General features: G+C 62.6%; 3 protein-coding genes across 7 annotated transcripts; 2 read left to right on the forward strand and 1 right to left on the reverse strand.

The window, feature by feature from the left end:
- The first annotated feature begins 525 nt into the window (after window positions 1-525).
- Window positions 526-3,410, forward strand: LOC117033866 (sphingomyelin phosphodiesterase 5). 2 transcript variants are annotated; one of them, XM_033126321.1, is made up of 8 exons: window positions 526-614; window positions 753-1,668; window positions 1,766-1,838; window positions 2,111-2,251; window positions 2,325-2,414; window positions 2,506-2,569; window positions 2,680-2,815; window positions 2,888-3,410. In XM_033126321.1, the coding sequence occupies exons 2-8, from the start codon at window positions 841-843 to the stop codon at window positions 2,978-2,980; spliced, it is 1,425 nt and encodes a 474-aa protein (XP_032982212.1). In that variant the 5' UTR covers window positions 526-614; window positions 753-840; the 3' UTR covers window positions 2,981-3,410. The 2 variants fall into 2 exon arrangements, with proteins under 2 accessions (XP_032982212.1, XP_032982211.1); XM_033126320.1 differs by having other exon boundaries at window positions 2,680-3,410.
- On the reverse strand, window positions 3,041-21,840 carry OPLAH (5-oxoprolinase, ATP-hydrolysing). 4 transcript variants are annotated; one of them, XM_033126221.1, is made up of 27 exons: window positions 21,702-21,840; window positions 12,107-12,321; window positions 11,841-12,032; window positions 11,241-11,340; window positions 11,036-11,159; window positions 10,681-10,876; window positions 10,438-10,603; window positions 10,192-10,330; window positions 10,042-10,109; window positions 9,639-9,904; window positions 9,422-9,534; window positions 9,163-9,333; window positions 8,820-8,957; window positions 8,591-8,729; window positions 8,373-8,485; window positions 7,976-8,127; window positions 7,225-7,385; window positions 7,042-7,143; window positions 6,796-6,970; window positions 5,174-5,358; window positions 4,898-5,044; window positions 4,664-4,798; window positions 4,273-4,422; window positions 3,990-4,147; window positions 3,751-3,911; window positions 3,483-3,580; window positions 3,041-3,246 (listed from the first exon to the last, which is right to left on the reverse strand). In XM_033126221.1, the coding sequence occupies exons 2-27, from the start codon at window positions 12,275-12,277 to the stop codon at window positions 3,100-3,102; spliced, it is 3,867 nt and encodes a 1,288-aa protein (XP_032982112.1). In that variant the 5' UTR covers window positions 12,278-12,321; window positions 21,702-21,840; the 3' UTR covers window positions 3,041-3,099. The 4 variants fall into 4 exon arrangements, with proteins under 4 accessions (XP_032982112.1, XP_032982109.1, XP_032982110.1 ...); XM_033126218.1 differs by lacking the exon at window positions 21,702-21,840 and adding an exon at window positions 13,932-14,287; XM_033126219.1 differs by lacking the exon at window positions 21,702-21,840 and adding an exon at window positions 12,833-12,963.
- Window positions 18,668-21,046, forward strand: EXOSC4 (exosome component 4). The gene is made up of 3 exons (XM_033126348.1): window positions 18,668-19,316; window positions 20,340-20,546; window positions 20,647-21,046. Exons 1-3 carry the CDS (start codon window positions 19,146-19,148, stop codon window positions 21,004-21,006), a joined length of 738 nt encoding a protein of 245 aa, XP_032982239.1. The 5' UTR covers window positions 18,668-19,145; the 3' UTR covers window positions 21,007-21,046.
- Window positions 21,841-22,150: the final 310 nt, after the last annotated feature.

Consider the following 22,150-nt stretch of genomic DNA (forward strand, 5'->3'; position numbering starts at 1 on the left):
GCTCGTCTCAGAAACCAGAGGAGCGGGTGCGAGAGAGCTCGGTAGATGCGGACCTGGCTTGCACCTGGCTCGCGAGCCCGGACGGAGCGGCTGTGCAGGGCAGAACCAACGGTCCGACCCTACCGCCCACATTAGAAGCTCCTTGGGGTAGGGTCACAGAGCCGTCAACCGCTGTGTGCCCGCCTTGTGGGGAATCTGCGGGGCGCTGAGTGTGGTGCCTTGTTAGGCCGCTCCGAGTTCGTCCCTCATCTGTCTTTTGACTGAGGTGCTGAGCATTCTTCCCTGGGGAGACGGTGGGGGTGGTGTAGATCCCGCAGTCTGGCAGCAGGAGCGCCCGGACTAGTCCACTCGGACTCGCAGGAGGGGGAGGGAGCGAGACGCAGCGCACACCTAACTCGTTAGCGCAGCGCCCTCCCGCACTAAAAAGGGTCGTCCACCGCTTGATGCCGGCTGCACCCCAGATCCTGCTCCCGTCAGGCTGGTCTGGGGGTTCTCTGTGAGGACTTCAGAGGCGGGCGGGGCGGGGCGAAGACGACCTGGGGCGGGACTGCGAGGCCAGGGTCCCTTTCGCTTTCCCTTTACTTTTTTCCAACCGCCGCTGAGATTTCGCACGGGTGAGGAAAGGGCGCCTTCCCCGACGCACATCTCTGCTTGCGCCCGCGCGCGCCCGCAGGCTCTCGCGCGGCCCAGTGCCTCCCCGGGTTCGTACCCAGGTTCGCCACCTGGCCTTGACCCCTGTGACTCCCCTGCAGCTCCCGCTGACGCACCGACAAATCGACAAGCAACGCTGGAAGCAAATGAGTCGCGGGGGCGCCCCGTAGCGGAGGAGCCTCGCACGCCATGCAATCCCCGCCGGACTGGCCCCCGGAGCCTGGCGCCCTCCGACCCTCGCCCTTCCCGCACCCTGTGTTGCATGCCCTCCACAGCTTGGCCCGCATGCTGCTCTTCCCGGCCTACTGGACCCTGGACCAGCTGCTGGGCTGCTGGGCGCCAGTGGCGCACCCCAGCGGCCTGAGATGGCTGAGTGCAGCCGCGCGAGCGGGAGCGGCGCTGCTGCTGCTGCTGCTCGTCGGCCTGCCGCTGGCCCTGCCGGGCCTGCTGCTCTGGCTGCTGCTGCAAGCCTGGCGCCGCCCCTTCTGCTACCAGCCCCCTCCGCAGTGCTGGGAGCCACCGGTGCCCTGGCGCCCCCCAGCTGAGCCCACTCGCTGCTTCAGCTTCCTCAGCGCCAACCTGTGTTTGCTCCCCGACGGGCTAGCACGCTTCAGCAACTTACAGCACAGCCAGCGGCGGGCCGATGCTGTGAGCTCCGTGCTGCTCACCGGCCTGCGGCCCTCGCGCTATGGGGCTACTGGCTGTAGCCCGCCACAGCCCGGGGCGCCTTGCGGGGTGCTGATAGCCGCAGTGCCTGCGGGTCTGGACTTCGTGTGCCTGCAGGAGGTGTTTGATCTGCGCGCAGCGCGCCGTCTGGTGAGCTGCCTGGCGCCCAATCTGGGCCCAGTGCTGTACGACGTGGGCACGTTCGGCCTGCAGCATGGGCCGCACCTCAAGCTGCTGGGCAGCGGACTGCTGCTGGCCTCGCGCTACCCGCTGTTGGGCGCCGTCTTCCGGTCCTTCCCCAACGCTCGGCGCGAGGACGCGCTGGCCTCCAAGGGACTGCTTTCTGCACAGGTACCCGCCCACTGGCTGCGGCACGCCCCAGCCAGCGAGGGGGCGGGGCGTGGGGTCGAACAGGCTAGGGTTGCTGTGGCTGTCCGTGGTGTTGCAGGCGCAGCTGGGAATCCTGGACGGGCGCCGTATCGTGGGCTTCCTGCATTGCACGCATTTGCATGCGCCGAGTGGTGAGCCGGTCGGGCTGCATCGTCTGCACGTGGGCAGGCCGATCCGCCTCTGCGTGGCGGCGGCGGGTCCCAACCCTCGCCTGTACCTCCGTCCCCCCAAGTCACACACACACCGTTTGTTCACTGCCCCAGGCACCCCGAGTCCCGTGGAGTGCCTGAGTGGGCTCACAGATAAGAACCCGGCAGGGAGGGGGGTAGGGGTTTCCGTTGTGTCTCCGGGGTACGGAATGGCACCTGGGCTGAGCCTTCCTCTCTCCTCCCTCCCCCCGCAGAGGACGGGCCCTTGCGCTGTAAACAGCTGACGCTGCTGCTGGACTGGGCTGAGCAGTTTGAGGCCGAGAGCCGCCAGAGTGACGACGCCGTGGCCTTCAGCGTGCTCTTGGGTGACCTGAACTTCGACAATTGCTCGCTAGGTCAGTGCAGGATTCAGCGGGGCGGGGCCAGACGCCCTGGCCCCGCCCACTGAGCGCGGACCTTTCTCTGCAGATCACGCGCAGGAGCAGGAGCATCAGCTCTTCAGCCGTTTCCAGGACCCCTGCCGCCTGGGCACACGCCGGGAGCAGCCCTGGGCCCTGGGTACAGCGTCTGGGCGGGGGCGGACCGTGGGAAGGCTCGATGGCCCGCACTCCGGCTCATGCCCGTGTTCTCGCCGGTACCTCTCCCTCAGGAACGATACTGAGCACTTCCATGCTCCGCCATTCTGTGGCCTGCTCCCCGGAGATGCTGCGGAGGTGAGCAGCTACGGGGGCGGGAGGGTGGGGGTGGGGGTGGGGAGGGGGAAGGCTGGACAGCGCCCAGAACGGAGCGGTGCCGCGGCCTTGACGACACCGCCCCTCCTCAGGGCCCTGGAGCGGGAAGAAGGGCGCCACCGCTACCTGGCAGGCCCTCCCCACGGAGGCGGCCGGGCTAAGCCTTGGCAGGGCCGGCGCCTGGACTACATCACCTACCGGGGAGCGCCCACAGGTCCGCTGAACCCAGTAAGTGCCAGAGTTCAGGGCGCTGGGCCCTCTGGCGCTGGGGCAACCCCTCAACCTGACTCCCGCCCCCAGGAGGTGGAACAGGTGACATTCAGCACCGCCTTGGCGGGGCTCACAGACCACCTGGCCGTGGGACTTCGGCTCCGAGTTTCAATGCCCTCCTAAGGCAGACACCGGCGCGATTCGCCGCCGGGTGGAAAGACAGACAAGGACAGAGCGTGAGCATGGCTGGTCGCTTCGGGAACAGGGCGACTTAATGACTCTTTTATTGTGTGGGCCCTCCCTCACACAGCCTCCTGGGCTCTGCGGTACTCGTAGACGCTGCCCCGCTCTGGAAAGGCCGAGGGCTGCTGGGGCGACCCCGGAGGTGGGGCAGGGTCCTGCGGGTCCCCGTAGCCCCCGCCACCTGGTGTGTGGAGGCAGAACACGTCCTGTGGAGCAGAGGGGCGGGTTCAGCGAGGGCATGGTCACCGCCTGCCTCCCGCTGCAGTTCCATCCCCACAGCCGCATCCACGGCACTGGCCTGGGCCCCAGGGGCCGGGTGTCCAGCCCCCCTTCCTTCAGGAGCTAAATTAAACTGGAATTATTTTTGCAATTCCGTTCACGTTCTGTGGGATGGGGGCCGCAGGGAGGATGGAGATGGGACGCGACGGACGACAGTCCTTACCCCAGGATACACGGGTACGGATGTCTTCCCACCCAGATTCACCGTGCGGCCATCCTTCCGGATCAGTAAGTTTAGGCCACGGGCACCAGGCTCTCCCCCTGCAGGAAGAAGAGCGGTGGGGTGGCCCAGGAGGCAAAGAAGGAAGAGAGGTGGGGGGCTGGTGGGGAGATAGGGAGAGACCTAGCGAGAGAGGGGAGATGGGGCCGGCGTGGGGGTGGGGGGTGAGGAACAAGCTGGGCTGGGAAGGGAGGGGAGGAGAGGCGCTCACCGTGGAGGCCGTAAGGCTGGAAGGCACGGCGCTCGGTCAGGACCGACAGCAGCGCCTCCTCACGGAACTGCAGCTCGCGCACAACACCGTCACCGCCCCGAAAGCGGCCGCGGCCCCCGGACCCCAGCCTCAGCTCGAAGCGGCGCAGGATTACTGGGTACCTGCGCGGGCCACGGGCTCAGGGCAGCCGCTCTGGCTCCACCCCCCGCCCCGCCAGCTGCCCCGCCCGCACGGCTCACCTGCTCTCCAGGATTTCCGGGTCGGTGATGCGCGTGTTGGTCATGTGGCTGTGCACGCCGCTGCGCCCGTGCCACCCGGGGCCCGCGCCCGCGCCGCCCGCCACCGTCTCGTAGTAGCCCATGTGGGCGTTGCCCAGGGTCACATTGTTCATGCAGCCCTGGCGAGTCAAGCGGTTGCAGCTGGGCTGGGGCGGCATTCGCTCCCTGTGCGCCCAGCCCGTGGCCCAACCCCCCCCCCCTCCCCGGCAAGCCCAAGCCGGGAGCGCCCGCCCGCCTGCTGCACCTGGGAGGCGGCGCAAGCCCCGAAGGCCCCCAGGATAACATCCACCACTCGCTGCGACGTGAGCACGTTGCCGCCCACCACGGCTGCCTCAGGGGACGGGTCTAGGATGGAGCCTTTAGGAATCACAACGCGCACTGGCGTCAAGCAGCCCTGTGGGGGAGGCCAGCTCTTAGGGGCAACAGGGAGATATCCGTCTCCCCCACCACTAGCGCCTCTAGGATCGGTCGGTCGTTGGGCTGTTGGGCTGACTTCGGCCCCCATCTTGGCCTTTCACTGGCTCCCCACACCGTGCTGACTCCTTCAGCGCCCCGAGAACCCCCAGCTTCCTCCCATCTGCTAGCTTCGCCCCAGGTCGACCTGCTGACCTCGCACACAGGACGCGCCTGCGCACCTGGTTCAGCGGGATGTCCCGGCCCACCAGACAGCGCAGGCAGTAGATGAGGGCAGACAGCGTGATGGCCCGCGGTGCGTTCAGGTTGCCAAACACCTCCGGCCCGGTGCCACTAAAGTCAAACACCGCGCTGCCCTGACCATCCGGAGGGGAGGGGAGGGGAGAGGAGAGGTCGTCAGCAGCCAGGCCGCCACGCCCCAGAAGCCAGAGGAGGCCCCGCCCCCGCCGCCGGACCTGACTTAGGTTGATCTGCACACGGAGTCGGACGGGGGAACCGTCGTCCATGTGGTCCTCTGCAGACACCTCCAGCGGCAGGCCCTTGGCCTGCCGGGAGGTCCCAAAGGCCCGAAGCATGTCCCGTACAGCCAGCTCAGCGTTTGCCTGGCAGGAAGTATGTTTAGAGGCAGCCGAGCCACCTTCCAGGTGGGCCAGGTGCCCCCCCTTCCATACCTGCCCAGGTGCCTGGGGGCTGGCACAGAGCTGCCCCTATGCTCCAATCCCCAGGCCCACCTGAATATGGCCCATGTAGGCCTGCACCACGTCCAGGCCGTACTGCCCAATGAGCTCCCCCACCAGCTGGATGCCCTTTTGGTTGGCTGCCACCTGGGCACGGAGGTCTGACAGGTTGTCATGCAGATTCCGGGTCCCACTGCAGCCGGTAATCTTGCCTGGGGCCCGCAGGGCCTCTGTGACCGCTGGATGGATGGAGTCACCGCTGAGTTACCCTCCCAGCCCCGAGGCTGCCTTGCTCTGCTCCACACCTGCTGCACCTCCGCAGGACACTGTGGGCCCCCATATTGGCCCTTCACTGGCTCCCCACACCCTGTCAACCGCTTCAGTGCCCCCAGAACCCCCAGCCTCCTCTCACCTGCTGACATTTCTCCTTCCACCTCAGGCCCACCCCCACAGACACCCCAGGCTGGGGCAGACAGCAGGAGGGGCAGGGAGGGGGGGGCAGTCGACCCTGGGCAAACACTCCCTCCTTTGACTCTTCCTGCCTTCTCTCCCCACCACCTGGACACCACTCCCTCCAGCTTTTTCTGGGCCTCCTCTTTACCAAGAGAAAAACCACCCACTTTCCTTGACCCTTCCCACTCACACTCCCCTCAGCCGTGTGGCCCCCACTTGCCCCCAAAGCTAACCACCAAGGTGGCTGTCTGTGCAGCACTCCAACAGATCTGCACGAGGCCTCCAGCCCCTGGCAAGCAGTACTGCTCCTGGTCCCAGGGACCAGGCCCCACTTCAGGAAAGCCCTGCTCTCCAGCCTAGGTTGAGGTCCTCTCTGAGGCTCCCTGGCCACTGGGTCCTCTGTCACGTGCCTGTACATGTCCGTCCCATGGTCCCTGCCCCTGGCCTCACCCCACATGGACCAAGGGAGCAGCCAGACCCACATCACTCTAATTGTGTCCTTGGCACCCACAGCAGTCTGTGGCTCTGTTATGCCACCCTCCATGCTGTGCACGTCACCTCCTCTCATTCTGGGATACCCCTGGGGCTCCCAGATCCCTAAGGCTTCAGACCGGCTCTGCATTTTCCACTGCCCTTGCCCCCAGGCCCCACTGCAGCAGCTCTGTGCCCATTCCTCGCCCCACCCCCAAATCCAATCAAATACCAACTCTGACCTCCAAAAGAGTTGTCCCCACCCCACTCCCCTGGGCCATCATCCACTCTGCTTGTAAGCAGGGACTGTCATGGCGCACAGGCAGGCCAGCGCGGGCCCAGCTGCAGCCCTTCACAGCCTCCCCGCTGCCCCACTATCCAGCGACTTGGGCCCAGGAAAGCTCTCCACAAGACTGCAGCCCCTGGCTCCGCAGTTTCTCTGCAGCCCCTAGGCCTAGTGCAAACCCAGTGATGGTTACGAACACCACAACACAGGCTCCTCCCCCGCCTGCACACGGCCCCTTGGGTATCCTGGTGGACTCCCCACCCCAAACCACCGAGGCCTTCCTGGGCCCAGGCAGAACTCAGCTCCTTTGGTCATCTCTGAGAGATGTCACTCCCTGGCACCCCCAGTCTTGAGGCAGGCCTGGGCCGGTGGGCTGCGTCCCAGTATCCAGCCTGGCTTATAGGCAGCAGCCATGTGTGCCAGTCCACTGAACCCATCTCCCGGCCCCAGACCCATTGCCGCTCACCCTCCTCCTGGAAGACGCCCCCCTGGACGAGTTTGAAGGACAGGAAGACAGCGCCCTCCTGCTGCAGCGAGGTGGAGTGGGGGGGCATGGAGCCTGGTGTGATGCCCCCGATGTCCGCGTGGTGCCCACGGCTGGCCACGTAGAACACAGGCCGCATCTGACCCGGCCAAAACACCTAGGGGTGGACAGCAACGGTGAGCTGTGCGGCCGCCTTTGCCCCCGGGGCCCCTGGGCGTCAGCCCTCACCGGAGTGATGACGGTCAGGTCTGGCAGGTGGCTGCCCCCTGCGCTGGGGTGGTTGCTCAGCAGCACATCGCCAGGGTGGAGGTCAGCCCCTAGGTGCTGGATCTGAAGCCAGGAGACAGGTGTCGAGTGGGGAGGGTGCAGGGACAGGGCTGGAGAAGGGGGTGAGAGAGGGACCCTCCGAACCTGGAACTGCACCGTCTCCTGCATGGCGCCCAGGTGCACAGGAATGTGGGGAGCATTGGAGACCAGCCCCCCGTCGGGCCCGAAGAGGGCGCAGGAGAAGTCCAGCCGCTCCTTGATGTTGGTGGAGATGGCCGTGCGCTGCAGGATGCGGCCCATCTGCTCTGGGGGCACAGAGTGACCAGGCGCCCGCTGGCCTCACCCCACCCAGAGCACGGCCCCAGGTATGGAGAGGCAGGACCCTCGGCCTCTAAGGCCTCCAAAGCCCAGAGCCAGGACCTGGAGATGGCGGTGGCCCACCTGGGCACAGTGAGGCCACAGCCAGGCCATGTCTTGCCTGTGTGAGGGGCACCCCCACCCCCCACTGCTGCCTGGAGCCCAGCAAGGACCTGTGGCCCCATATCAGTCCTCCGCCCTGCTGAGAACAGTAAAGTCCTGGTGCCCCTGTCCTGACTATACAGACAGGTTCACTGTGCTGAGCCCATCTCCTGGCACAAGCAGAAGGCAAAGCCAGGTCACATGGCTGCTGGCAGGAGGAAGGCACTCACCCTGCCCAAGACCTGCTAGAGTCAGGGCCACACTGCCCGCCCTGTCACCAGCCAAGATTCTGCTTCTGCCCCTCCCCTGGGTGACGCTTTCCCCCTGCACACCCCTGCCAGCCGTGCCGCCAGCGCCCACCTCTGCCCAGTAGACAGACCGCCATCTGACACTACAGGGAGAAGGCAGTGCCCAGGCATGCGGTGTCACCACTCACCAGCAATGCTCATGAAGCGGTGTGAGAAGATGGACAGGTGGATGGGGTCCAGCTGGGCGCCCACTGTGCTAGGGGCCTCAGCCCCCACCGAGATGCGGATGTCCCCGGCCTCAGTTACCTCTGCCTGGCAGCCTGGCTCCACCAGGATGGTGCTGGGGGCAGGGGTGCACAGGGGCTGGAGGAGCCAGGCCACATCCCCTTTCCAGCCAGGGACCCTACATCCCCAAGCCAGAGGACACTCCAGCCATGCAGGGACCCCAGAGCCCAGAGTCCTTCAGATTCCTGCAGCGTGGGGCCAGAGAACCCCACACCGGGGCCCCACAGCCCACCCAGGTCCCAGTAGCTGTGGCCCCAAGCTGCACCCCCGCCGCCCCACCCTGGCCAGGCCTCAGCCCACCTGTTGCTGTCGATGATGAGGCACGGCCCCTGAAACTTGTGCCCATAGCCCAGCTCTCCCAACAGGTACACGGGGGTCTCCTGGTAGCCCCCCTCAAAGTAGCACTGGGTCACCTGAGGAGGTGTGGGGTGAGTGAGGTTCCGAGGTCCAGCACCCTCACTGCTTCACGTGTCCCTGTGGGTGGGCGTGGGTGGGTGGGCACAGGCAGGGCCACCTACCTTGTCTACCCGAGGAGGACCAGTCTGAGTTTTGGGGGTATCCTCTAGGTGAAGGCTGCTGCGCCCGGTGCCCCTCACCCGCACATTGTCCACCACCACTGGCCGCTCAGGGATGACGAAGCCAAACTCCCTCATGTACCTACACCCACCGGCCCAAGGGAGCCGTCAGGGCAAAGTGGCCAGGCCGGCAGGCCACTCCCCAGGGCTCCCAGGACACGAGCTCACGTACCTCTCCACGAAGGCTGCCCCAAAGTCGCCAGCACGGGGCGAGTGGGCTGTGGCCGGGTGCTGGTGTGCGGACACCATCAGGGCGCAGTCCGTGCCCTGGTAACGCAGGTGCAGGAAGCTCTCAGTGCTGACCTGGGACCTGTGCAGGAGGCAGGTGGGGCGCTCACGCAGGGCCCTCGAGAATGCCTGACCTGCCTCCGCCCACAGTACTCGGAGTCCAGCCCTCCCTGACCACCCCGCAGAGAGACCCCAACAACAGCTGGGAAGCCAGGCGGTACAGCTGCCTAGAGGGCAGCTGGGATGTTGCCAGCCCTGTGCCCAGTCCGCCGCCCGCAGAGCCCCACCTGGGGAAGCCCTGGGTCCGCAGAGCCTCCACACACTGCTCCTCCAGGCGACTCAGCCTCTGGTCCAGCTGCACAAAGGTCTCGGGTGCGTAGGGAAGCGAGCAGGGCTCCTGCGCCTCATGCACCACGTCTGCCAGAGCCAGCCCCAGTGCCGACAGCAGCCCACTGTGTCTATGGACACAGGCCACTCAGTGATGAGGGTGGGGGCCTCCTGAAGCCGGCCCCCCCCCCAGGACATGTGCTCCCTGCCCAGACACACCTGTGAATGTGCACCGTGTCCATGCCCAGGGCCCGGGCGATGGCGCACGCGTGCTGACCGCCAGCTCCCCCGAAGCAAGCCAGCACATGGGCCGAGGGGTCATGGCCTCGTGCCTGGGAAGCCAGAAAGGGTGAGGGGCTCACCCTCCCCTGTCAGGCTCCCTATCCCTCACCCCGTGGGGTTGCCTGAGGGGGACAGGGCTGGGAGGCAAGCATACCTGTGTGAGGGCACGGATGGGCCGGCACATGGCCTCGTTGGCCACACGCACAAACCCCATGGCTACCTCCTCCAGGCTTAGCGGGGAGGCCACACAAGGCCCGTTGGTCAGGAAGCTGTTGACCTCAGTAGCCACAGCCTCCAGGGCCTTTCGGGAGGCCTCGGCAGATAGTGGCTGGTCCTCTCCCGGCCCAAAAATGCAGGGGAAGGAGGCAGGCAGCAGCCGACCCAGGACCAGGTTAGCATCTGTCACTGTCACAGGGCCGCCTGGGAGGTATGCACGGTATGGGGTTTGGGGGCTGGAGTTGGGACCAGGAGTGGGCCGCGGGGGTGGGGGTGGGCTGAAGGGGTGGGTGGGCCTGGGCAGCACAGCAAGGGGCATGCAGGGCACACAACGGCCTTACCTTTGCGGTAGCAGGCAGGGCCAGGGTGGGCGCCTGCGGACTCCGGCCCGACCACGAAGAGGCCGGACCTTGGGGGAGGGAGGGAGGACTGAAATTGGAGGCGGGTTGGGACGCAGGGCTGAGGGTCCCGGCCCAGATGCAGGGGCTGACCTGAAGAAGAGTCGGGAGCCCCCACCAGCTGCCACTGTGTTGATGTCCAGCTGGGGGGCCTGGAGGGTGACACCGGCAGTGCTGGCCTCGAACACGTGCTCAAACTCCCCAGCATAACGGCTCACGTCAGTGGACGTGCCTGGTGTTGGGGTGGGAGGATGAGGAGTCACCCCACAGACCTGGATGCCTGGCAGGGTCCAGCCTGGCTGTTGAGCCTACCCCAACCCCACTTTTCAGCCTTCATACCTCCCATGTCAAAGCCAATGACAGGCTGGCCACCCTCCGCCCTGTAGGTGGTGGCCGAGTAGCCAACCACACCCCCGGCGGGGCCAGAGAGCACAGCACGGGAGCCGTTGAAGGAGTCCATGGGTGCCAGGCCACCATCAGATCGCATGAAGAGCACCTGCACATCCTGTGGGCAGGCAGGGGGCGGTGAGGAGCTGGGCAGACATGGGGAGGGGTCGGGGGAGGGAGGGCGGCAGGCCTCACCTTGAGCTGGCCCTGGAAGCCCTGGCAGAAACCCTGCACGTAGCGCCGGATGGCAGGTGTGAGGTAGGCGTCAGCGCAGGCTGTGTGTCCCCGGGGCACAATGCGCACCATGGGCATGACCTCCGAGGACAGTGACACGTGTGTGAAGCCCAGCTCCCGGGCCAGCGCGCCTACCTGATGCTCATGCTGGGCCCACCTGCGAAGACAAGCCAGGGCGCTGCACCTCCCACCTGGCTGGCTCCCGGCCCCCCCACCCCCCTCGAGTCCCCCCACCAGGCCCCTCCCCCCACCAGGCCCCTCCCCCCACCAGGCTCCTCCCCTGACCCCAAGCAGCCCCCCCACCCCCCACACTCACGTGTAGGAGTGCATGAGCACCACTGCCAGGCTGCGGATGCCCCGGGACAGGAGCCCCTCCAGCTTCCCACGCAGGCCCCCCAGGTCCACGGGCTGCTGCACCTCCAGCAGGTCCCCTGTGCAGCCTGCCAGGAAGCCATTGCCACCCGGTTAAAGGCCTGTCTGGGCCTGCTGCCCTCAAACCCCAACACTGGAGGCACATGCACCTTTGACGGGCGTCCCGGCTCCTGGCTCCCCACGATACAGCACCACACGCTCGTCCACCTCCAGCACCTCTTTGTACAGCACCTCGGGCATGGGCACGGCCTGGGGGCCGGCAGAGGCTCAGGGACGCCCTGGCCTGAGCGTCCTTGCGGGGGGGTGGGGGGGAGGAGTCCCAACAGGCCAGTCCACAGGCTCAGAAGACAGAGGGGTGGGCAAGGCCCACCCAGCAAGCGGCTCTCTGCCCAAGACATCTTAGTGTGGCCAACAGCCGGGCACCCATAAGGGCAGCTCCTTCCCAGAACCCAGCATTGGGGGTGGGGTGGACTCCCACCCCTCGCCCTGAACAGGTGGCTTGGGCTGCCCCACACCTGGGGTCCAGGACAGGGCATAGTGGCAGACAGGAACAGCACAATGTGTGACCACTCTAAAGGCTGGGGAAACGCAGTATCCTGCTACAAGTGCCTGGAACCTCCTCTCTGCCTATCAGCTGGTGGCCTTGGGCCGGCACTGACCCTTCCAAGGACTGCCCTCCCTGAGCGGCCATGGCACCCCTGGGTAAACAAGCTGCATGACCCAGCCTCCCACTGGCATGGTGAGCTCACCAGGTCAAAGAGGTCCTCTCGGGCCTGGGTGCCTACATGCAGCAGGTCTCGGAAGCCACGTGTCACCAACAGCGCCACCGGCTCCCCCTGCCGCTCCAGCAGCGCGTTGGTGGCCACTGTGGTGCCCATTCGGATGCTGGCAATGCGACTGGTGTCCAGTGGCCGGTCCCGTGGCAACAACATGCCCCCTTCCTGGGAACCACATGGTCAATGTCAGGCCTCTGGCTCCAGGGTCCTTCCTCACCCCACCGCTCTGCCATGGCCACCTGCTCCAGGATGCGCCGGATGCCCTCGGTGGGTGCGTCCACATAGTTGGCAGGGTCCTCTGAGAGCAGCTTCAAGACCCTCACATGCCCCCCTGGGCACTGGGCAAAGACATCTGTGAAGGTGCCTCCACGGTCGATGGCAAAATGGAAGCGCCCCTCAGGGCTGCCCATGATGACGGGACTGGAGTCCAGCAGTGACTCTTCGGCTGGGAGAACTGGCCAGAGGAGCTTGGGTCAGCGGGGAGGATGGGAGTCATCCACAGGTGGGGAGCCCAGGGCACATTTGGGATGGGGAATTCCAGGTCCAGGATGGGCTCTGGGAGGAGCCAGAGCTGCAGGACCCTGCTCAGAGGGCAGCCTGAGGCAAGGCCAGAGCTGGCAGGTTGTGCGCCAAGCCTGCCACCTCCCCCCACCCCCATTACCCTGTTCTCAGTGCCCTGGGTTGGGATGGAAACCCAAGGCCTGCAGCAGACCTTTCAGAGGGGGAAAAGTCGCCGGAGCCCTCGAGCAGGGTGTCTTGGCTCTCTTAGCAGAAGGAAGCACGGGGTTGGGGGCAGGTCTGGGGAGCTCCACTTCCCAATGGCCCGACCTTTGGGCCAAGGCCGTGGGGGACAGGGGATGGGGCGGAGCCTGCGCAGGTGACGGGGAGGGGAGGAGCGGGGCGGTGCGGGAAGTGGGGCGGGGGCTGCGGAGAGGGTGGCGGGAGGGTCCCCGTGCAGGGCCCACCTGGCTGGTAGCTCCAAGTCGCTCCTGGTCTGTTCCGGCTGCACTACCACGGGACCCTGCCTGTGCCCGCCCCGCCCCGGAAGCGGGCCCGCCCCCTGCACAACCAGTCCCGGCGTGCCCGGCCCTCCCGGTTGCGTCAGGCTTGGCCTGCCCGGGCTACCTCCACCCTCCGCCCTCCGCCCTCCGCCGGGAGCAACCCGAGGAAGGCCAGGCGGGCCTTTCCAGCGGGATCCAGGGCAGGATGGTGCTGGGCTGGCGTGTCCCTGCCCAGCCCTTGGCACAGCTCCAGTTGTCTTGGCTCCTGCTCTTCTCAGCGAGCCCACCTGCCCATTCATGTCTCCCCTTGACCCTGCACAGCCAGAGGCTTCCCCAAGCATAGTGCTGTTTCTGTGAGGTTTGGGGTCACCTCCCATCTGCCCATTCCTGGGGCAGCTCCCCACTTGCAGCGTCTGGCCAAACCCTAGGAACCACTGTCCAGCCCCTCCTTCTCACACCCCAGCCCAACCTGCAAAAAGTCCTGTTCTTACTTCAACCTTCAAAATATATATCCAGGCCTCACCACTCTTCACTCCCCCGCCCTAGCTAAAGCGCTGTCACTTCTCACCAGGACAGGGGCTGTCTACCCCACCCCAGCCTCCATGGGTCAGGGAGCCTGGAGGGTACTAGCCCTGGGGGGGACACAGCCTGCCCTCAGGCTCCCTCTGACCTGTAAGACCCTCCTGGTCCCCGTCTGCCCTCCACTCCACCAGCACTGGCCTTAGCATGGCCTCAGCACACCCAGCTCACTGCCACCTCAGGGCCTTTGCACAGACTGTTCATCGGGACAGTTCCACCCCAGCCTCATGTCTCCCTCACTCTGGTCCAGCTCTGCTCCAATGTCACTTTCTCAGTGATGTCATCGTCTGTCACCATCTGCTGCACCCTATTAAAAGAGCCCCACCTCTACCCTTGTCCCTTGCTTTGCTCCATGTCCCTCTGTAGCATGTCGTAGCCCCTTTTCAATCTCTGGGCACAAGCTGAATGCGGGAAGCTTCCTGGGTCCCCGGGAAGAGCCCCCCCCCCCCGACCCCCCCCAATCCCCCCCCCCCCCGCAGCTCACGTCTTTCAGCACCCTTGAACTTGATGGTTCTGTGCCGGGGCAGCCGCGGGCTGGAGGTCACCTCAGCCAGGAGCCCAGAGCCGCAGAAGCCCAGGCTGCCGCTGCGGTTTCTGAGCACCTGCTTCAGCTCCTGGTTCTCCTGGAGCAGCTGCACGAGCTGGCGCAGCTCCTCGTTCTCCTGCGCCAGCCGCTGGATCTCCTGCCGCAGGCCCTCATAGCTGCTGAGGAGGGACATGCCTGGCCGTGGGGGTAGCAGCGGCCAGCAGCTGGCGGGCTGGCCAGGGACAGCGGAGCGTAGCATTGTGAGGTCAGTGCCACCCCTGCCCCCGCACCTCGGCCACATTCCGGGGCTTCAGAGCCACGGCCCAGTGGCTCTGACCACCAGTAGCAGGGCGTGCGGACTGCTGATGTCTAGCCTCCCCCAGGGCCAAATGACTAGCGCAGCCCAGATAGGCGCTGGCCTTGGAGTCCCTCTAGGAAGACCCCTCCTGGAAGACAGAAACTCCTTCATCTCTGCCCAGTACGGGTGTGTTGCAGGGAAGGGAGTCGAGATTCAGGCATCCCCACTTGCCCATCTGCCCGTCCCCACCTGCCTATGCCAGGTTGTGGGGCTGGGTGACTGGGCACGGTCCCCGAGGTGGTTATGGCCAGCACAGCGTCTGAAGGGTCAGGAGGGAGGGTGTTTGAGCTGCCCTGAGGGAGGGGCCACTGGCCCAGCAGCAGCAGGAGCTGGACAGTGGTAACTCAGCTAGTCAGAGCTCAAGAGCAGCGGTGAGCCAGCGAGCATGCCAGGCTGGGGCTGCAGGCCAAGAGATGGGCCTGTTGCAGGGGTACAGGGAGTGGCATTGTCACATGGAGGGTGGTGCCCTGGACGTGGCCCTCCATTCAGGGGCAGGCAGCAGGCAGGCCCCATGACAGGTCTGAGGACAGCAGATTCCTGGGGCGGGCAGCCACCCCCAAGGCTGACAATTGGGTTTCCATTTTCCAACATATGAAGGACTTCCTTCATGGAGTGTGTCTTCTAACGGGACAGTTCTGTTGCCGTCATTTTGAGTGTTTTCCTCATGTTACGTTTATCGCTTATTTCACATCATCGTTTCCTATTAACTGGTTTGCTCAGTGCAGTTTCTACTCATTAACCGGTAGGTTTTCCTGGAACTTGCGTGGCCCTTTCCCAGCTGCTGCAGTGTGGCATGGTGACTTCCAGTGGGGAGTTCTCACTGGGGCCGGCTGTGGGGTGACACCTCTGAGAGCAGTGTTCCAGGACACATGGTGGCAGCTGCACTTAATCTCAGTAGAAATAATGACCATTTTAATGGTTCCTATAATTCGGAAATAACCCTAAGTCTAAGGATTATGGAGTACAGTATTTCTGACAGAACTAGTGATATTACCCCCCAAAAAATGACAGGCTCGGACCAGTCAACTTCAACTCAGACACCCTGGAAGCTGGAAGGTGAGCTGTGGGGGCAGAATTCTATGAGAGCGCAAGGTTTCCTGCCCAGTGGACACGCCCTGCATGATCCCAGGACTGTGACTGGCGTGGATTTTACGAACAACATTAAGTTGTGTTATGTGGCGAACTGAGGTATCCTGGCTGAGTCTGACCTCATCAGGTGAGCCCCTCGAAGGACAGGCCTCTTCCTGGTGAAAGAGAGGCAATGTGTAAGAGAGATTCCATGCCAGGGAGATTCTCCATGTGGCAAGGAATGTGGACAGCCTCTAGGAGCTGAAATATCACAGTCAAAATATTGAGAGACAGAGAAAATCTCAAAAGTCACAACATAAAAATGATTCATCACATAGAAGACCAACACCTAATTCCCCATCAGAAACAGTGGGGGCCAGAGACAATGGGATGACATCCTCGGAGTCGTTAAAAAGCTCAAGCAAGAATCCTACCCAGTGTACTGGAGAACGATCATTTGGAAATTAAGGTGAAATAAAGACAGTCTGAGATGAACAAAAATAGGATTTGGTACTAGCAGACCTACCTTACAAGAAATACTAAAGAAATTTGTTCATGCTGAAAGGAAGTCGGATCAGACAGTCATTCAAATCCAAGCACTCAGTGCAGACACTGTACTCACAGACGTCTGACCTACAGAGCTGTGAGTTAACGGATGCACTTTTAAGCCACTGCTTCGCGATCAGTTGTTACCCAACAGAAAACTAGCACAGCCTCCCAGTTGAAGGAAGCTTGGGACTTGATGATAAAAGAGGCAGAAACGATGTGTACTCTTCCATGGAAGTCAGCACTGTGAGACCTGGGATGGGACTTTGAGTAGCTACTCTCCCAACTGCTATGCGCCCTCCTTCCTGGCAGAAGCAACCCATTCCACCTTGCCGGAGGAGCCTGGCAGTGGCCTCACCCCTTCGAGGGGCCCACCTGGTGAAGTGAGGCTCAGCCAGGATACCTCAGCTCGCCATATAACATAACCTAATGTTGGGCGTAAAATCCATTCTAGTCACAGTCCTGGGATCGTGCAAGGTGTGCCCACCGGGCAGCCAATTCCTGCAACCCAAAGATGCACGTGCTGCCCTCCCCTCAAGGGGCAGTCCATTTCTCATCCCGTGGAATGAACTGGCCATGTGCCTTATTTTTGACCAGAGAAATGTGATGGAAGTGACAGCGAGCTGGTGCCAAGCCTTGACCGTGAAAGGGCTGGCAGGGGTAGGATGTCCAGGCAGGCTGAGTGACCCTCTCACTCTGGATATTGACCAAAGGGCAAACAGCATTTGTTCCAGGAGGTCGACTAAGTCTTGGTAAGAGCAGCAGGAATCAGTGGCATTTGAGCCCGAAACTGCTGCTGCCCAACCCCAGCTCCCCACTCTGAAGGCTCTCCTCCAAGGGGGCAGAGGCCAGAACTCGGGGCTCCAGTTGCAGGGTGGAGGTTCCACTGGGAAGGACAACGCCTCCCATCCCCCCCATAGATATGGGGCACTGCTCTGGGTGAAGCAGGCGTCCACCCGCTCCCGCCCAGGGTGAGCGGCGGGCTGGGAGGCTAGCAGCTCCACAGCAAGGCTGAGCAGGCTGGCTTTCTCTGGAGGCTGTGTGGTTTTGTGGAAGACAATGGCTACCTTAGTGGCGAGCAGTTACGAGAACGCTCTAACAAATTACCACAAACTTGGAAGCCTTAAAACAACAGACCTTTCTTCTCTTTCAGTTCTGGAGGCCAGAACTCCAAGCTGAGTGTTACGCACTAAAATCAAGGTGTCAGCAGGAATGATTCCTTCTGGAGGCTCCAGAGAATTCTTTCCTTCCCTTGTCCTTGGCTTGGGCTACATCACTCCAATCTCTGTCACTGTGGTCACCTCACCTTCTGTCTTCCGTATCCAAATCTCCCTCTGCTTCTACTTTAAAAGGATATTTGTGATTACATTTGGGGCCCACCTGGAAAATCCAGGACAAGCTCCCAGATCCTTAACGTAATCATCTGCCAAGTTCCTTTTACCATACAAGTAACATTCACAGCTATCAGACATCAGGACCTGGACGTCTTTGGCGGGGATTCTGCCGCCCATTACACTGGCTGTACAGGGGGCAATCTTTCTCCAGCAGCAGAGGACAGTGCCTCACTGGTGGGGAGCTCAAGCAGTCTTTGCCCAACAGGGGGCTGAACCCTAAGCCATGCTAACCCAGATGTTGGGGAGCTACCCTTAAATATAAGCACTGGGGTGGGGGGGAAGGGGGTGGGCTGGGAGGTGACATCAGCAGCTGCACACTGGCAGGAAACTGACTTCACAGCACTGGCCCAGACAAGCCACTAAACGAATAAACTACTCAAACAGCAACATAGCCCATGGAGCGACTGGCTACTCATGGTCCAGGGCCACTGCATAGATTATCTAAAGTGTTTCGCTTTCAACAAAAAGTTACCAGACCTGCAGAGAAACAAGTTAGCGTGACAGCTGCACAGAAGAGGTTAGCGATAGTAACTGCCTTTGAAGGGGCGGATTCTGGACTTGAGGACACACAGCCATGCCCCACGAAGGGCAGTGGCGGGGCATACATCCTGGCACAACTACCCCACAGGTTTCACGCAGCCAACAAAATATTAATGAGTTCCACAGGACAATTTAGATGGATTTCATAAGGTATTTTTGGGGTGAAAAACAGAATGTGTATGAAATGACCCCATTTTAAAAAACAACCAGAATTCCAAAAGCCACTATGGCTATACCCATACAACTTCCTGTATTTGTGTATAATTTGTATGTACGGAGAAAAACATGCAAATGACCATTTATTAGGTTAAAGTCAATGGGGGGAGGGGGTGTGCAGACAGAAAAACCAAGCCAATGTGGAAAACAACATTAAAACTGCTCTGAGGGGCCGGCCCGGTGGCTCAGGCGGTTGGAGCTCCGTGCTCCTAACTCCGAAGGCTGCCAGTTCGATTCCCACATGGGCCAGTAGTCTCTCAACTACAAGGCTGGCATGCAGGTTCAACTTCTCCACTCCTGCAAGGGATGGTGGGCTGTGACCCCCTGCAACTAACAACTGGCAACTGGACCTGGAGCTGAGCTGCCCCCTCCACAAACTAAGACTGAATGGACAACTTGACTTGGAAAAAAGTCCTGGAAGTGCACACTGTTCCCCAATAAAGTCCCGTTTAAAAAAAAAAAAAAACTGCTCTGAAAAGAACTGTGCCCATGTGTATGCATAATATAAAATTATGTCTATTTTTAAATGGACAAAAGGAAACACTAAACAGGAAGGAAAGTGTCCCAACTTGGGAGAATGGGTATTTACGACTGCGGAGCAACTGGAAGCCCGTAAGGACGAAGCCAGGATTGCTTCCAGCCCTCGCTGGTCCCGCCCGCGAACCTCCCAGGAGACTCCAGGCTTCAAAGAGAAGCAACGCCGAGCCCGGCGCGGGGCACAGGCGCGGCGTGACGACCAGGGCGCCGTGAGAACAGCCCCGTGACATAGGGACGCGGTCGGGGGATCCTGCCTCCCGCGGGTCTCCAGCCCTGGCGGCCGCAGAAAAGCTCCCCAAACGGCCCCGGGCACAGCCTTCTCCTCCTGGGCCAGCACCGCCCAAGTCCCCCGAAGGCGGCAACGAGGACAATGACGCCACCCGGGACCGTAACTTTGAGTCCGGAAGCGGGGAGCCGGCCCGCCGGAAACGCTAGACTTCCGGGAGACCGGAAGTGGGGATCCGGGCCTCCGGGAACCGTAGTTCGCGCAGAGGCGTCTGGCGGCAGAGCAACATGGCGGGGCTGGAGCTCCTGTCGGACCAGGGCTACCGGGTAGACGGGCGGCGTGCCGGGGAGCTGCGCAAGATCCAGGCGCGCATGGGCGTGTTCGCGCAGGCCGACGGCTCGGCCTACATCGAGCAGGGCAACACCAAGGCGCTAGCGGTGGTCTACGGGCCGCACGAGGCGAGTGGGCGTGCGCGAGCCGGGCACCGCGGGCGGGTGGGCGCAGGCTCGGGAGGCGGCGGCCGGCGCGTCTCCGTTTACGCAGCACATCTTCCGGGCCGAGGCTCAATCGGACTAAAAGTGGAAGTCCTTACGCCGCGGTGCACGGTGGTCCCTGCCCTTTCCACCGGCCACTGTCTCCTGCGCCCTCCCCTCCTCCATGCTCTTCTGCAAGGCGCCAGGCACGCTCCCCCTCGTTTCCTCACCTCTCTACTCCGACTTCACGGCCTGGATGATACCTCCCCAGACCACCTTATTCAAGTCCCGTCCCCTACAACCACACGCTTCCCTGCTTTTCAGCATCTGTCACCTCAGACACCAATTTAACTTCTCTTTCTCGTTGGTCTCCCCACTGGAACATAAGCTCCAGGAGGAGAGGGACTTTAAAGCCGCCTGTTTTAGTGCCATGTCTCCAGCGCCGTAACGGTGCCTGCTAGCACAGGCACTGAAAAAAAAGTTTGCTTAGCGCATGAGTTTAGGAGCCCAGCTTTCCTGGGGGAGACTAGTTAGGAGGGGGAAGGCCAGAGGGGGTGGAAACAAGCGTGGCACGTTTGCGGAGCAGAAAGGCTGCTGCTGGGGCAGATGGGGAATAATTCCAAATGAGATCGAGAGCTTTCTAGCGATGGCTTTGTAGACCAGGGGTAGGACGCAGGGTTTTATCTCACATGTGATGGGGAGCCTTTGGAAGGTGAGCAGGTTATGTGGTTGTGCAGAGGAGACAGAAGCAGACTTGATATTTGTAAACATACTGGCTCTGGCTACAAATGGAAACTGGGTTGGGAGGGGATGAGGCAGGGATGGAAACAGGCCTGTAAGACAGAGGAGATCCAGCAGTGATGGTGGCTTAGACTGTTCAGTTGCACTGGTTGAGATGTTATAGGTAGTGGGGAGGGAGGAGGGAGGCTGAAGTTCTAGGCCTGAGCCAGAAGGGCTAATGTCAGCTGGGAGGAATGGGCCTGGCTCATGTGTCTTTTCTCCCCCCAGATCCGGGGCTCCCGGGCACGAGCCCTGCCAGACAGGGCCCTGGTGAACTGTCAGTACAGTTCTGCAACCTTCAGCACAGGTGAGCGCAAGCGGCGGCCACATGGGGATCGGAAGTCTTGTGAGATGGGCCTGCAACTGCGTCAGACCTTCGAGGCGGCCATCCTGACACAGCTGCATCCTCGCTCCCAGATTGACATCTATGTGCAGGTGAGTGGTGAGCAGGCAGCAGCCCTCCCCCCAGGGACCGGAAGGGTGTGAGGGTCGGCAGCCCAGTGCACTGATGCCACTGGGGGGGGGGTCCCTGCAGGTGCTCCAGGCAGATGGTGGGACCTATGCAGCTTGTGTGAACGCAGCCACACTGGCAGTGCTGGACGCTGGGGTGCCTATGCGGGACTTTGTGTGCGCCTGCTCAGCCGGTTTTGTGGACGGCACACCTCTGGCAGACCTCAGCCACGTGGAGGAAGCTGCTGGTGGCCCCCAGCTGGCCCTGGCCCTGCTGCCTGCCTCAGGCCAGATCGCACTGCTGGAGATGGATGCCAGGCTGCATGAGGACCATCTGGAGCAGGTGCTGGAGGCCGCGGCGCGGGCTGCCCGCGATGTGCATGCCCTGCTGGACCGTGTGGTCCGGCAACATGTGCGCGAGGCCTCTGTCTTGCTGGGGGACTGAGCATCGGCCCCCATGCCCAGAATAAAACCCACAGTCCACAGCGCTTCGAACGCCCCACGGCACTTCGTGCTCTCAGAGCCTGGCTCCTGGGGGTGACCAGGGACCCACCCTGCACATGAACTACATGCCTCTTGCAGCCTCAGGATTCAAAGCCTGGAGAAGAAGGGGCGGGGGTTGGGGGTGGGGGCGAGTGTGTGGGTGGAGAGAGCAGCTTATGCCCAGAATGGTTCAAGGCAGCTGAGCAGTCAGGTGGGGCCTGGCTTGGTGAGCTAGGCCAGTAGTAGACTGGGGCCCTGAGCACAGGGCTGCGGGGGAGCTCAGCCGGCTGGGTGCCCACCCTGGAGATGTGGGGGGCCATGTCCCACATCCTGTGGACTATGGCTTGGACCAAATGGAACTCTTTGGGCCTATGCTGCAATTACCTTGGGCTCCAAAAATTCAACAGACACATGTTCTCACCTGGAGTATTCTCTCGGCTCTGACCGGTCCCCAGTGAGACACAGACACCCTCCTCCCCATCACTGCACCTGACTCTTTAGCAGACGCCCCCTTTCCTCCACCTCCTGCTCTCAGACCATCAGCCCCTGTAGTCCACATCCAGAGACTGCCTCTCCCCCACAATGCCAGTCACCTCCTGACCTGGACAGGAGTGCTCCGCAGCCACTGCGAACCCTGATTTGGCTGGTAGTACCTACCATCTTCGCCGTCCTCCCTTGGTCATCTGACTCCATAAGCTGGGGGCTAGGCTCACGCTGTGATTCCACTGAGGCACCCACGGCCATTTGTGGTGACAGGCGTCCATAGGATGCCAACGCCTTGGTCGGCTCACAGAAGCCCTCTTACGTCCGGAACCCACTCCACGGGCACTCAGAACTGTCATTTCCAGTCGGGAGCAGCGCCTTCAGAATCCCCGGTCATCCAGGCCCTGGTCGCCGCCTGCGTTTTCCATCCACCTGCCCTAATTCCTCACCCTTCTATGATTCTAAGAGCCTTCGAGTTGGAGCTGTCTTGCTGCCCGCGACTGGCCAGAGCGGCGGCGGACGGTCACGGCTCTCCGCCGCTCTACACTGAGGCGCCGGAACCCCGCCTCTAGTCCGGCTCCCGTCACCGCCCCTCCGGGTATGCGCGGCGGACTGGGTTGGAG

This window comes from Rhinolophus ferrumequinum, chromosome 14 (genome assembly GCF_004115265.2).
Source record: "Rhinolophus ferrumequinum isolate MPI-CBG mRhiFer1 chromosome 14, mRhiFer1_v1.p, whole genome shotgun sequence".
In the NCBI taxonomy this organism is placed as follows: domain Eukaryota; kingdom Metazoa; phylum Chordata; class Mammalia; order Chiroptera; family Rhinolophidae; genus Rhinolophus; species Rhinolophus ferrumequinum.

Bases quoted from the DNA above. Each gene is read 5' to 3' on its own strand.
- EXOSC4 (XM_033126348.1), top strand. From the start codon at position 19,146: ATGGCGGGGCTGGAGCTCCTGTCGGACCAGGGCTACCGGGTAGACGGG. The intron at 19,317-20,339 runs GCGAGTGGGCGT...TTCTCCCCCCAG, and splicing joins TGGTCTACGGGCCGCACGAG to ATCCGGGGCTCCCGGGCACG. The intron at 20,547-20,646 runs GTGAGTGGTGAG...GGGTCCCTGCAG, and splicing joins AGATTGACATCTATGTGCAG to GTGCTCCAGGCAGATGGTGG.
- LOC117033866 (XM_033126320.1), top strand. From the start codon at position 841: ATGCAATCCCCGCCGGACTGGCCCCCGGAGCCTGGCGCCCTCCGACCC. The intron at 1,839-2,110 runs GTGAGCCGGTCG...CTCCCCCCGCAG, and splicing joins GCATTTGCATGCGCCGAGTG to AGGACGGGCCCTTGCGCTGT. The intron at 2,415-2,505 runs GTACAGCGTCTG...CCTCTCCCTCAG, and splicing joins GGAGCAGCCCTGGGCCCTGG to GAACGATACTGAGCACTTCC.
- OPLAH (XM_033126218.1), bottom strand. From the start codon at position 14,274: ATGTGGCCGAGGTGCGGGGGCAGGGGTGGCACTGACCTCACAATGCTA. The intron at 10,110-10,191 runs GTCAGCCCCTGC...CCCTCCCCCAAG, and splicing joins GGCTCCCGACTCTTCTTCAG to GTCCGGCCTCTTCGTGGTCG. The intron at 3,912-3,989 runs GTGAGCCGTGCG...TGGCCCGCGCAG, and splicing joins CCGGAAATCCTGGAGAGCAG to GTACCCAGTAATCCTGCGCC.